Below are 13863 nucleotides of genomic sequence, written 5' to 3'. Positions count from 1 at the left end.
GCCACTCCCTCCATGCTTGTGTAGTTTTGTTTTGTTTTGTTAACCTGGGGAGGAGAGAAGTCCTGGTGGTTGTCCTTCAGTATTGCTTGCCGTGCCACCCAAAATGGTTCCGTAGGAAGGACATTACTAGCTTCTGATCCTTGGTAATTCAAACTGCAGGCATTGGGCTGATTCCCAGAGCTGGTGCAAAAGGTTTCCCAAGAAGGTAAGTGAGGAATGCTCATTCAGTCGTCTACATTCCAAACCTCGTTACAGAGGAGGCTTACAATGGAGGACTGGTTCAGAAAGTAGTTGCATCTAGAATGAACATCTTCAGGCAGTGGAAAAGAAGCAACCGTCATTTATTACACATCTCCTGTACGAAACAAAGGCCATCCTTCACCAACTGTATTATGCTTTGGAACCCAAACCATAAGCATAGCTCATATGCCCCACACAAGGTCATTGCAGAGCAAATACATCCCAGCAAATTCAAGCAAGAAAACCAAGCCATCAACCACGGGGGAATCTAAGTGATATGTTTCTGTTGAGTAACTGAAAGAAAACTATTGAACATAGTTCCATCCCACCTATGTGACATTGTATTAAAGGAGTAAACATGCACCGGGGGGGGGGGGGTGAAGCAAGATCAGAATGGTGATTTCCCTGCCCCTCTCAGCCACATTTCTGCCAGAAAGCCCTCCCTGTAAGTGCTCTTCATTTGAGGAGGGAAGTTCTGTTAGCACTTCCCTTCTGATGCAAATAGCAGGCTTCAGCAGGGAAAGTGTTAAACTTCCCCTCCCGGCCCAACACAGTCCAAATCCTGCTGCAGTTGTTAGAGAAGGATGTACATTAATTCCTTCTGTGTAAGTAGTGGTCCATGTAGCTTGCCTCTTAATCTTGAACCTCTGGAGATTTCTTTGATCATACAAGTGCTCTAAGGTGACTGCACCTCATACAGAAAAAAATAGTTCCCCCCCACTAACTTCATTTTCAGGGCTTGAAAATAATATTTTTCTGAATTTAAAATACTGTTTGTTAACCTTGATATACGGCACAGTTTTTGATAGCAAGTGTTATAGCATGTTAATATTGACAGCAAGACTTTTTGAAGGTAGCTTGCAAGATGATGTTGTGAGACAGAGAAGAGTCCTAAAAGGAGTGTACTAATAGAAGGTGTAACCGTGCTTACATAGTCTGGCAGATGGTTTCAAAAGCCAGGAGGAGGAGGAATAAAAACTGTACTTCAATGTTGTTATGACTTTAAAGCAGATAGAAAGTGGAAGTACAACAGTTCTCTCCTGAACCAAAGCAAATATTTCCAGTCAGCATCCTTTGAGTGGACTATAGTACTATATTGGGGGCTCGTAAAATTATCTGTTATGAAAGAAGATGTGCTACTGTGAAAAAAATACGAAGCAGTTAAGATTGCCAGCAAATAAAGTAAGGGAGGGGAACGTCCATCCTTAAGTGTGGAAGTTAGGATTAAATCCAGTTTTTTGAATGGGGTGAGTTTTAATGTTCAGCAGCCTTTCCAGTTCAGCATTTCTAATTACAGTTCTTTGTCATGTCAGAAAGCAAGGGGGAGATTTTTGTCAGCCACTACCTGAAACAATTAAGAGTGATTACAACTTACCTTATTTCATTATATTAATTGATAAGCTTGAAATTCATGTAGCTCTTTTCTAACAAGTAACGTTCTAATCACAAAGCTGAATTTATTGCTGAACCATTTTGTGCTAATGTTTTTCTTTATCCTTAATGTATTATGCATTTAAAGTACAAGTGTATTTTTGCCATCTTTTTGTGGGGCTAAAAAGCCTAATCTCAGAACCTAAGCTTTCTTGTTCTAATATTTTTTCATATTATATGCTAGGTTGAGGGCTAGGCCTCAAAGTGGCTTGCAATATAAAAGGGGGAAAAACAAATTAAAAATGCCATTAAAACAAAAATAATGTAAATAACCCTCAACTGCACTTGCTACATTCTAAACTGTGTTCCATCTCAATTGATAAAACTGCACAGCATTCCAAATGAGGCTTGGGAATTGAAGTTCTATGTTATTAGTGAAATTTCCATCTTTACTACATTCAAATATAGGACATCAAGCATATATAGATCCTCCTTACCCTGCAGTTGTGATACAGATGGTTGGAAAACCACTTCTTGTGAGGAGCATGTGGCTCAACTACAGCCGGTAATTTTTATATTCAAATAATAGAATTTTACAGAAAAGGAATCTAAAGGACTTTGGAGAAAGCTATGAGCAAGTGATGCAGCTATCTATATGGCAACAGTTGCCAGGTGAGATGTCTTAATCCAGCCAAAACAAGGCACAACAAAATCCCCTTGATTTCAGTATTAAACCCATGCTTCTCTTTGATTCCAGTGTGGGAAAGTTATTGACATGCCAATATTACTTAAATAGTACCGTTTATATAGAAGGTAAAAGAGCCCTGAGTGATGCTTTATAGAACAAGGGTAGAGTATAAAAGTGCATTAAATAAATAAACACGCACAATTGCTGTTTGTATACATCCACATAATATGATTTCTAATTTCTGGTAGATAAACATTTAAAATATATATATGTCATAAGTGCTAATAACAACCATGATGTTCATTCAGAAAGTCAGTGCTTTATTTCATTCACTCTTTTATTAACTATGGAAACAGATTCTCCTTAATTCTTCTACTTTAGAGACTAAGGAAGGGGCTTGGCTCAGAACCGGCTACAGCAGTAATGGCTTTAGGCCTGCTTGGTCCTTCTAGAGTGATTCAGTTTCCATAGATGTTTCCACCTCGGTGAGTTAGTTTAAATTATCCCAGAATGTGTGCTTAAGCTCTTCAGCGGCTCTTTTAAGTGTTCTGCGTCTTGTTGATGACAGCAAGAGTCATCAGTTCTGAACCAGAGCCTTGATGTTGCTTACTTTGCCTCAAGGAGAAGCCTTTGAACCTAGTTTGTATCTCCCAATACCTGCTCATCATCTGGAAGAGCTGAGTAAGGCTGTGGTAGTACAGTAATGGCGACTAAGCATCTGACAGACACCTTCATGAAAGCAGGCTATAATCCTATAGCAGGCAGTCTTCAAGAAAAGGGAGTTCCTGGTGAAGACTAGTAGGATTGTAGAAAGGCTTACCAGTAATTCTAATAGCCTGTGGGTGGGACTCATTAGACTGCTCTGTAATAAATTCTAATTCAAGTGATCTTGGGAACCCTGGCTTCTCACTAGCTGCTGTTCATTTGCCTTTTTGCTAGGAGACAAGACTAACTTCCACAACAGTGCGCATTGCCATGGTACACTTCCATACCGGCAAATCTGCATGCAGTGTAAGTTGGAAGAGACAGCCTCAACCAGTTTCTGCTACAACTTGCACAGAAATTATGAAAATTGTCCCTGTTGAATTTCTGCTCAACATATAGCAGCTAGACACAGCCTCATACTGGGATTGGGGGTGGGGGAGGAACACATGGTGTATTTTGTCAGGGATAGAGAGGGTGGAGGCTTCCCCTATGGGATGCTCCTTTAGTTGTTTGGAACTATGGGCTCTGCTGGCAGTTTGATTTGGAGATTTTATTAGGTCCCCCTCCCACCTGAAGTACATATAATTGTGATAACTGCATATTCTTCCCTCATCTGCCCCTGCCTCTGTTCTTGGCCTTTTTTTAGATTGAAGGCTGCTTGGGATAAGGGCATGTCAGACCTGTACTTTATAACATGCCATACACATAGATGGTGCTGTGTGAAAAACAACTGCAGTATTGTAAGTGATTGTGCAGAGGGTCCTTACTTGAAACTGATGACCTTCTAAGCTTCCGTTCCCAGCATTTCCTTGGTGATCTTTTAAGGAAGAAGATTCTACAACTTGCCTAAGCAGCTGGTTCCATTGCTGATCAGCCCTTTCCTCTTGGCAGTTTTCCTATAATTTTAAATCTGGTCGTCCCCCCCCCCCCTTTTTTTTGTTTTATAACCCCTTTTGTGTCTGCTATTTTTGAGAGGGTCAACAGCATCCCTTAATCTTCTGTGAGCTGAACACACTCAGCTCCTTTAGCTTCTCCTTGTATTCATAAGTCTCATATTCTTTTGAACTGTGGTACTCTGTTTTAAATATCTCTTTCTGACACTGCTGCACAGAATAGTATTATGGGTTCTGCTAATACAGGTTGGATTGGCCTAGCTGTACAGCTTTGCACAGGCTTGTCGGACTGAACCCTCCCCCTCTCACACAGTGACGCATTAAGAATCTGCAAGTCTTGTCATACCACATTTCAAGAGACCCCCTTGGAGAGTAATGATGTAGCTTTGTTATGAAATTAACTTAAAATTATGTTTGAGTCACACCGTTGCAGAGGGAAACCAATGAACAGGGAGTGACTTGTTGAGCTTCAGTCAACAATTTGGGCTTTTGGCTGCAAGAAGCTAATGGTTAGCATTGAAGAAGGCTGCCATGTTTCCAGGCTTGTAAGTCTGCCACCCCCACCCCCAAAAAGCAGATGTGGTCATGAGTAAAGAATAGGGCTAAACACTAGGCAGGAGATCTGGATCCATCGTCTGCTTCTGCCATAGTTTCTCACTGAGCAAATCATTTTTGATCCCAGTTCCAAATTTTTAAAATGGAGTACAGCAGTGACCTACCTCACAGGGTTGTTGTGAGGGCGCAAATAAAGATTGTAACACACTTTGCTAATTAAAAGTGCCACAGACATGATTGGTGATGGTGTCTACTTGGGTAATAGTCCAGTTAATGGTTAGTAGTCCAGTTGCGTAACATTAATTTGTCTGTTCTACAGATTTTTTAACTATTGGCTGTGTTGCATGTTAAACAGCTGCCCACAAAATGAAATATAATACTTGATCAAAAATAGAAATCAAAGTAATGTACATTTGACAAAGATAAGAGCATGGGTAGCATTCCCATCACTCAAAAAGGTGTTATTTACGCCTCAAAAACATTTGACAGAAGCACAGATATCTCTGTGACTTGCAAAACTAAAACTAAAACTAAAAACATAGCTAGCTGTGTGTATGGTATGGTTATATCCACAAAGACGGCTGTATTTGCATAGAATACATTGGTCTGCGAAGCAGCTATGCCCTATGGACCACTCAAGTTCTTTTGCAGCCTTCACAAAAAAAGAAAGAAACCCCACCAAAGCAGACCTTTCAGGGCCATAATTTTTCCCAAATTACAAAAGAATACTCCTTTACCTTGCCTACCTTGATACCTGCCACTTGTAATCCATCTAAGCTTACTTGTGCCTAAATCTTAGAAGGAGGAATGGAATGTGATTTTGTTGTTGTGACTTATGTTTCGAAGGGAAAGCCACAATTTTTGTTGAATTTAATCATTGTTTCAAACCATTTGAGCTCTGCAATTTACTTCAGTGCTAGTATCTGCTGTCAATATAGGTAAACCAAAATGTTCAATACAGTGGATGTTTTATGTTGAGGCATATTTATGTATGTAAATAATAGTTCCATGCACCACTGGTCTTCAGCTGGTGCATCAGGGCCTGATCCAAGGTGGGTCGCAACAGGAGCTGTGCCACCATGCATATATTAAGGTAAGAGATTAAGAAATGGATCCCTAAATGCATGTTTGAGTTAAAAGTGGGCCCTGGGTCTGCAAAAGTTGAATGTCTGCCATACAGCATGACCTGGTAGCAGATTTCAGACCGCTTACTATTTCCTTGGCAGAAGGACAAAACCTCATTGTTTGTGACCCATTTCTTCTCCTTTGTGGGAATATGTAGGACCCAGACAAAAAAGAGGGGGATTGTCTACACATCATTACACCAGCAGGTGTCTGCATTCAAAGGTTGCTAGTGGATCTGGGACCAGCTACCAGCTGTCAACGGATAAGGCAGCCAAGGACTGGGCCTCTTACAGTGTGTAAACTTTTTAGATTGGTGGGGGAGGGTAAGAAAATATGGCAGAAGCTTGTAATGTTATGCATAATGTTGGATGAGCTTTACTGCCTTTCTGTCAACACCAGAAATTGGGATTCCCAAGTGAACTTTGCTGGGGAGTAGATTGAAGATTTTTTTAAAAAGGAGCACTTCATCCATACTTAAAAGGTATGGCATTCACTGCTCCAAGGCAGTGATGGTTGCTACATTAGATGGCTGGAGAATAGGTTTGACAGTGGTGCCTTGGTCTTCACAAAACATTATGCCACTAAATGCTGTTAGGTTAACAGCAGCAAAAGGCTGTCACTCTCCTGTCCTCAGGCTTGCTTAGAGGCAGGTGGTTTAATATGGTGTGAAGCAGAATGTTGGATGAGATGGGTGATTGGTCTGATTCAATTGGGCTATTGCATTGTTAAAGAGATTGTGGTGCAGATTTACCTGTGGGCTGAAGGAGGTGGTCAGGGTGCCCTGTGGCTGTATAGCAGGAGAAGAGGTGCTGTGGGATGCAGAGAGAAAAAGGCTAACATAAAAGTTTAAAAGAAACCAGTAAAAAGGGAGAGAGGCATATTTTTCTGCAATTAGCACACCACTCGAACCTTCATCCCAAAGCCCTCTTGTAAATATGCAAATCTCCACACAAAATTTAGCAGTTTAATTGTACCTTTAAAAAAATTATTGCAGAAAAAAACTGTCATGAGCTACAGCTCACTTCGTCAGATAGTACCAAGTGTTATCTTAAATGGGTGGAGATGTACATCTGTGCAGAAACACACAACAGTCAGAGGGCTCAGTAATACAAGAGAAAGTTGTGCTACATTATGCTGCAGAGCACAAATAATCAGGCAAAAGGATGAAAGATATAATCAGCTAGGGCGTGGCGCATTCCCAACTGCTAATAAAGTATGGCAGCTTTCATGTTACAGGAGTCTGTCTGGCCGTTGTGTAAGAGACTTTATAAAGTTACCATACTTTGGAACAAAAAAGATTTCAAAGGGAGGCTCCAGAATGATGTTGCCAAGTTGGAATTCATTTTCAGATCTGACACCCTAACTTATGTCTCAGTATAGTTAGGGAGTGCCTCTCTCACAGCTGTCCCACTTTCGGTGTTCCTGTTCACCATCTTGTTTTTGGCAGTTAATATTTGGGAAAGTTTGCACCTACTCTGCTAGGATTGCATTGCATTATAATGCTTCCCCCCCTTTTACATGTGAACCAAGGAAGCAGTTTTGTGCATTCTACAAAGTGGGCTCTGGCCCATGAAACTTTATGACACAACTATTAAGTCTTTTAAAGTGCCACTATCCTTTTTTGTTAATGTATGATTTACGCATTATTGGTGTGATGCATTTCTATGTACAAAGAAATATTGCACACCTTCCTGGTGCTACTAGTAGTTGATGGGTGTTGTCTCATTTCAAAACTGTTCCTGTGCAATGCTTTGGGGGTTGGTAGGATTGCCATACGTCCAGAATTTCCCAGACATACCGGAATACCGCATTTTCCAGCAGAAAATGGCCAAATGTCCAGGAAAATCCAAACATATGGCAGCCCATGTTGGCAGTGCACATTTTCCCTTAAAACTAAAAAAAGCTCAACAATTTTTCAATCTGGATTTTCACTGTTTGAAATAGTGGCAACCCTATGGTTAGTCCTACTTGTATCGTCTTGCGGCTGACATGACTTTGTTCCTCTCAGGTGTGTACTCCTGTGCTGCCTATTTACGTTGTTCTAAAGAATATAGAAGCAGATTGTTCACACCAGTTTCTGTTACCTTCCACAATTCCCATTGATGCTGCCCAGTTCAGCTTGGATTTTTTTTCTCAATACTAAAATGCTGCCTGTGGAGCTACTTGCATGGGAACACCCACCTGACACATAGGATGATCTGGGGTGGGGAATCTTTGGTCCTCCAGATGTTCTTGAACTACAATGCCCATCAGCTCCAGCGAAAATGGCCAATGGGTGTTGAAGTTCTGTAACATTCGGGGGGGGGGCGGGTAGGCTGAAGGCATGTTTCTCTTCCCTGAAACATATCCCCAGGGCTGCAGAGGAGATGACAGTATTTTTCTGATGGTTCTGGGTTGGGAACAGAAAGTATTCCTTACTTGTTCTTCAGGATGCAGAAATCACCAGTTACTTAGAGGAACAGGACTAGCCAGTTTTGCCCCACCTTTCCTACTAGCAATGGCTTTTAATTTAGATGCATGGGATAATTGGGGGTAGAGAGGAGTTGGGAGTGGAGTAGACTTTCATCCTTTCCCTTTATTATCATCAGCTTTCTTTTGTAAGCACATGGAAGAGCAGCAAGCAAAGCATTATTATATGATCCCCATTTACTGCCTCAGCTCAGTTTTGCTCTCTGTAGCAAAAGTGAGAAGAGGATGGTGATGGAATAAACAGCTCATACTGTTCTTCTGAAAGTACTGAGAGCAAAGGAAATGGCAGTCAGATTGTTCAGGGGCAGCAACGGGAGTGTACTGAAAATAGATCCAGGACCTAATAATTTTGGTTACAAATGTCTTCAAGATGTAAGGGGAAGAGAATAAAAGAAACAATTTAACTGTCTGTCCAACCACCCTTCTCTCTTTTAATATTTATTAGCCTGGTATATCAGGAGGAGGATATACAGGTGGAGAACCCAACTCTCCTTCCTTTGGTACCCAGGCAGTGTAGCGTAATGATTATGGTGTCATAGTAGGGGAACCAAAAACTCACTGGGCGTTCTTAGGCCAGTCACACTCAGCCCTAGCCTACAGGATAAAGTGGAGTAGGGAGGGCAGAAAGTATGTATGCTGTCTTGAGCTTCTTAGAGGGAAGGTAGGACACAAACAAATAAATGAGACGAGTAGATTTTCATGATTTCCACTTTCCACCTTATCAACTGAATCACTGCATCTTGCTGTAATCGGCGAAAGACCTATGTATCTGAATGCATAACCAGGCCTACTTTACCAAAAAATCTATACTTTTCTACAAAAAAGCACTGGTAAAGCAAGCTCCCCCATGGAGCAACATGAAGTCTGCACAAACTCCTACTTCATAGGAGTCCTTGGACATTAAGCAAGCCTTCCTGTGCAAGTAGACCAGCATAAGAGACAAGCAGTATGGAGCATATCACTAGAAAGCAATTTATTAATACTGTCAGCCAGAGCATCTGCATTTCATTTCCAACTGGCATCTATCATCTCTGTGAAAGGACTGATAAGGCGATCTATGCAGGGATTTCTCAACTTTTTTTTGATTTCATTAAAATTGGCAGGTGGGAGGTTTGGATTGGATCCACAGCACTGAGGGTGTTAGCTGTTTCCATGATAAAAACAGTCTCTCTGGAGCAGCTTATTCACTGGGGGTGGGACCCACATTTACCCCTTGAGGCAGAAAATTTATATTGGGGGAATCTGATTTTAAGAAGTTTCAGGAACTCCAATCAGGGTCCTGACATTCTCATGTCCAGTTTGTCCCTAAGAGGCACTCTTGATCAAAGTGCAGTTCCAACCTCATTCTGATCCTTAAGCTCAGGAAAGAGATGTTTTTACTGTGGATGAAATTCCCCTTCCTATAGGAAAGAAGAAGCAGTTAAGATGGCAGGCTATTTCCAAGCATGTTCCTCTTGTCACTCCAAGGAATTTTGGTGCAGTAGATAGGGGCAGATTCATCACCATCTTTGTCTTTAAACGTGGGACAGACTAGCCAGCAAGATGACCAGCTGACAGTTTAAGGAACCATTTCTGCCAGGGTGCTCTGCTGAGGTAGTAATTCAGAAAAAATCAGAAGAATAGGATAGAAGAAAACAATGGTTTCTATTTGTCCAGGTTCCTGAAAGAGGCTTCCATCTGTTCACAGCTGAAGTCTGTTGCTGAAGATTCCACTTTCTCCCTTCTGCTGGCAAATATTTAAATGATGTCAGCTTTTTTTGTTTTCAAGTTTTATTTTTAAAGGGATTACATGTAGAGAAGCCTTTACCTGGTAAGTGAGCCCTTAGGGGAAAATATCACCATATACACAGTTCTGTCCTTGGATTCACAGTATAGCTTCTTGACTTACATGCTTCCACAGTTAAAAGAAATTTGGTCAATGCTTTCGACTTAACTCTCTAGCTGATGATACTAAAGCAGGCCTACTTATCAGCATGGATCAACTCCGGGAAGGTAAAACCAACCTTTTCTCTTTACTCCCACCTCACAGTTCTGCAGTTTCTCCCATTTTCCTATTTAGAAAAAGCCTGATCACATTAGCTCTTTCTACTTAGGCAACTAACTCACCCACTAGCCTTGGGCCACACTTTACAAAAGAAAGCACTTCTAGAGTTTCTCCCTATCTATTCACAGTGCAGTTTCCAAGCCCATGATACGAGAGGAGGTTCCAGACCCTCCCAAGTGCTCCAACAAAGGTTTAACTAAATCACGAGGCAGACACATCCCAACTTAGTCAGGAACATTCTGTAAAAAGGAAAGGAAGAAGAAAAAAAAACCCTCCCCGAGTAGGCAGGGCTCCCATATAAAGACACCAGTCTGCATTGTGTCGCAGGCAAAGTCTATGTTCCTTATAGAGAGATCAATGGAGTCCCAGAAGTTCCACTCAGTAGGGGCGAAGGGGAAGCAGGGGAAGTATATGAGTCTGTGGTGACTCCCCCATTATTGCTGTTCCTCCTTTTCTTGTCAAAGCTGTAGCACCTTCCAAGATAACTCCATGGCAGGACTTTACCGGAGGCTGCTGCTGCTGCTGGCCTGAGAGCTGCCCACACCAGGGTGTTCAGGGCTATGCCGATTCTAAGGAAAAATAAAATGGACACACATGCAAGAATGAGAATGAAAGTTCTCAACAATAATGAAAGGCCAGGAGAAAAGACCCCACATCTCAGTCAGTTCTCTGGCACCTGAGGGTACAATTACTTGAGCTGGTAGAAGCATTCTTCCCAACTTACTTTCTTTTTCTTCTTCTCCTTCTTCTTTCTTTTCCGCTCAGGGTCATCCTCTTTCTTCTTCTTTTTCTTCTTGTGGTCAGAATCTGAAGGAGTTTCTACCAAAAAGAGAAAAGGAACTGAAGCAGGAACTTTGGACAAAGCAGGAATTGCGGTAGCTTAGGCCGCTAGACTGTGGAATGCTAAATTGGAAAGGAAGGGCAGGGGTTGGTGAGGGTAAATGGAACCACAGGACCCAAGGAGGAAGCTTCTTACCTGGAGGGACAGGATCCTGCGTACGACTCTGCTTGTGTTTGTGCTTGTTTTTTTTCTTAGGTGGTTGGATGTGCATTAAGCGACACTGCTCTGGCAGCTGAAGCAGTGCAAAAGAAACAAAAGAGCATGTCAGTCCACTGAATACCGCATCTGTTGTTCCAGTAAATAACCACAGGTGCAATCATTTGCAGGGAGGGGGTTGCTTGTCTCTTTGGTAACCTGGTCCCACCGTTATCCCCCATCAAAACTTGCAAGAAAAGTTTCTACTATGTTCACTAAGCTTAGTACTTGGGTCTGTTATGAGCTCGGAGCTCCCTAGACTCCTTGGCAATCTCCACAGAATATGGCTAAAGCATTACTCTGGAATTCACATATGAGTCAACCTTCCTCTTCATACCTGCTCTGCAAAAGAGAGCACTAAATTTGGCAGTACAGTGGTACCTCCGTTTACAAACTTAATTCGTTCCGGAGGTCCGTTCTTAACCCAAAACCATTCTTAACCCAAGGTGCGCTTTTGCTAATGGAGTCTCCCGCTGCTAACGCACCATTGCCGCCACGCAACTTCCACTCGCATCCCAGGGCAAAGTTCGCTACCCAGAACACCTACTTCTGGGTTAGCGGAGCTCGTAATCCGAAGCGTTCATAAGGAGGGCGGTACATAACCCGAGGTTCCACTGTACTTTTCTTTGTGACTCCTCCTGCCTGGGATCCCTCCCTAACTTCAGCCTACCTACTACTGCCTATTCCATCAAGGGAGATGGATCCCATTTTGCTGGACTCTTAGAAGTTTCTCCCAGTATTCATATTCTCCAGTGCACCCTAACATCCATTTCCAACTCTGGCATATTTTTTTTGTCATTCAGGTCATTTTCCCACCGACAGTCAATATTTCCTTCTTCCCTTGCAGCCCCCATCTCTAACTTACCGGGCCTGCATGGAGACGAAAGCCTGTTAGCATGGTACCGGTGATAGGGTTGAATGAACTGCTGCAGATGGGAGGCTTCTCAATGAGAGAACGCAGGCTGCTGTTGTCATGTGAACCTGGCAAATCTATCATCCCTGGTAGGTCTGGCAGGAAGTTGCTGAGCTTCTCCTTCACCTTTTTACCACAAAATTTGTTGTAGGCATGCTCCAGGTTGTAGTGGGTGATCAGGTTTGTGCTCCCTGTTAGTTCTGTAGTACCTGGCAAAGAACAAAGGACATAACAATACTGCCTATGTTTGGCTTGTTGGGATTAACAGGACAAAGGCAGATAGAATCTGGCAAGCAAATCCTTCAAATACGACACTACTTGCACCTGAAAGTGACTTCTTTGTTGAGATGACAAGAGGACATGTCCAGCCTCATACACCCAAAATGCTTTTGGTGAAGCCAGATCAAGAAAAAGCTTTGCTCTGCTTTCTGAAAATGTACTTCTCTTCTTGATAGGCTGAGGCATCCTGGGAAGAAAATCCCCAAAGTCCTATTCATGTATACTTGAAATTAAGTCCCACTTATGCCATGGGAGGTTGCTTCAAGGTAATGGTTTGTAGGACCCTCACCTAATAACAAAGCAATAGTTTGCACACAACACTAAGCCAAATCACGGCTTCACACAAATCATGGTTGCTGTGCTTCTTCCCGAGTCCTGCTGATGCATACTCAAGGTCAAGTTTGGCTATGCATGACATCCAAACTGGGCTCATGTTCTGTATCTCCCGACAAGCCATGAGCTGTTTGTTGTTGATCACTCATAGTTTGGGGGAGACAACCATGACCCCCGAGTTGGCATGCAGTGCTGAGCCAAACCATGATAGTGCAACAGCCACAGACTTTGCTCTGGGAATGCTTGCTCTCGTGTGCTAAGCCAGGTTTTGGCATAGTGTTGTTACATGTTCACTGGGCCCTATTTGCTTATGGTGTTTAGACAGTGCTTTTCAGACGGACCTTCCATATAGATTATTACAGAAAGCATCTTATTAAAGCAGAAAAGGCAAACAGGGGCTTGCCATGAAGTTAATAATGAACTTCAGCGGCTTCCGCCTCGGCAGCGCCAAATGCGGATGCACCGCATGACTCCGCCTCCCTGTTTTGATCCGGCACCTCATTGGCCCCCAGTAGCTGCCAATCGAAATCTCACCACTACCTGCGCTTCCGCGAAGTCGTCAGCTTCGCCTGTTGGGTCTAAGTTCCCACAGGAACAGGGAGGAGTGCCCATCAAGACGCAGCCGCGTATCTCTATTGGGCCATTCCCCCGCGGCGCCTCGTTGGCATTGGCCAAGGATGCAAGGCCCGCCTCTGCATTCCGGTAGGCTGAGTCGCCCCCGAAGCCCGCCCCCTCCTACAGCCACTTACCTGGTAACTCGCGCATTAGGTAGAAGGGGCCGCTGGCGGCCGCCGCTTTCTCTCCGACGGGGGTCACGGCAGGGACGGGAGGTGGCCCAGTCCCCGGTCCTCCGGGTTTCCCTGGTCCAAAGCCCAGCGCGGCGGCTGTGGTAGGCGGAGGCGGTTCCGTCCCTCCGAAGAGAGCGGAGAAATTCTCCATCATCCCGGCGTGCCCCGCGCAATCTCCTCCCATTGGCTTCGCATCTTGGCTGTCCCCTCGGCTCGCCTTGTTTTCATTGGAGGGCGGTGAACCCTCCTCTTACGTATGATTGGCCAACTAACCTGGAAACTGGGCCGCGTTCCGATTGGACGGCCCTCTGCTTTCTCGTGACGTATTTTTAGATGGCGGCATGACGTCGACAGCATGCGTCGAGAGGCCCCCTAGTTTGTATTCCGAATCCATCCCAGCGATTCTGAAGTCGGCCAATGATAG

General features: G+C 43.5%; 1 protein-coding gene across 1 annotated transcript; it reads right to left on the bottom strand.

Moving 5' to 3' along the window:
* Nucleotides 1-8993: 8993 nt before the first annotated feature.
* On the bottom strand, nt 8994-13766 carry MED19 (mediator complex subunit 19). Its single transcript, XM_080995746.1, has 5 exons — nt 13401-13766; nt 11992-12248; nt 11067-11163; nt 10815-10909; nt 8994-10659 (listed from the first exon to the last, which is right to left on the bottom strand). Exons 1-5 carry the CDS (start codon nt 13621-13623, stop codon nt 10591-10593), a joined length of 741 nt encoding a protein of 246 aa, XP_080851872.1. The 5' UTR covers nt 13624-13766; the 3' UTR covers nt 8994-10590.
* Between the last annotated feature and the right edge of the window lie 97 nt (nt 13767-13863).

This window comes from Podarcis pityusensis (assembly GCF_964106645.2).
Source record: "Podarcis pityusensis genome assembly, chromosome: 1".
In the NCBI taxonomy this organism is placed as follows: Eukaryota; Metazoa; Chordata; class Lepidosauria; order Squamata; family Lacertidae; genus Podarcis; species Podarcis pityusensis.
Note: the sequence above shows the minus strand (reverse complement) of the source record. Positions and strands in the feature narration are given on the sequence as shown.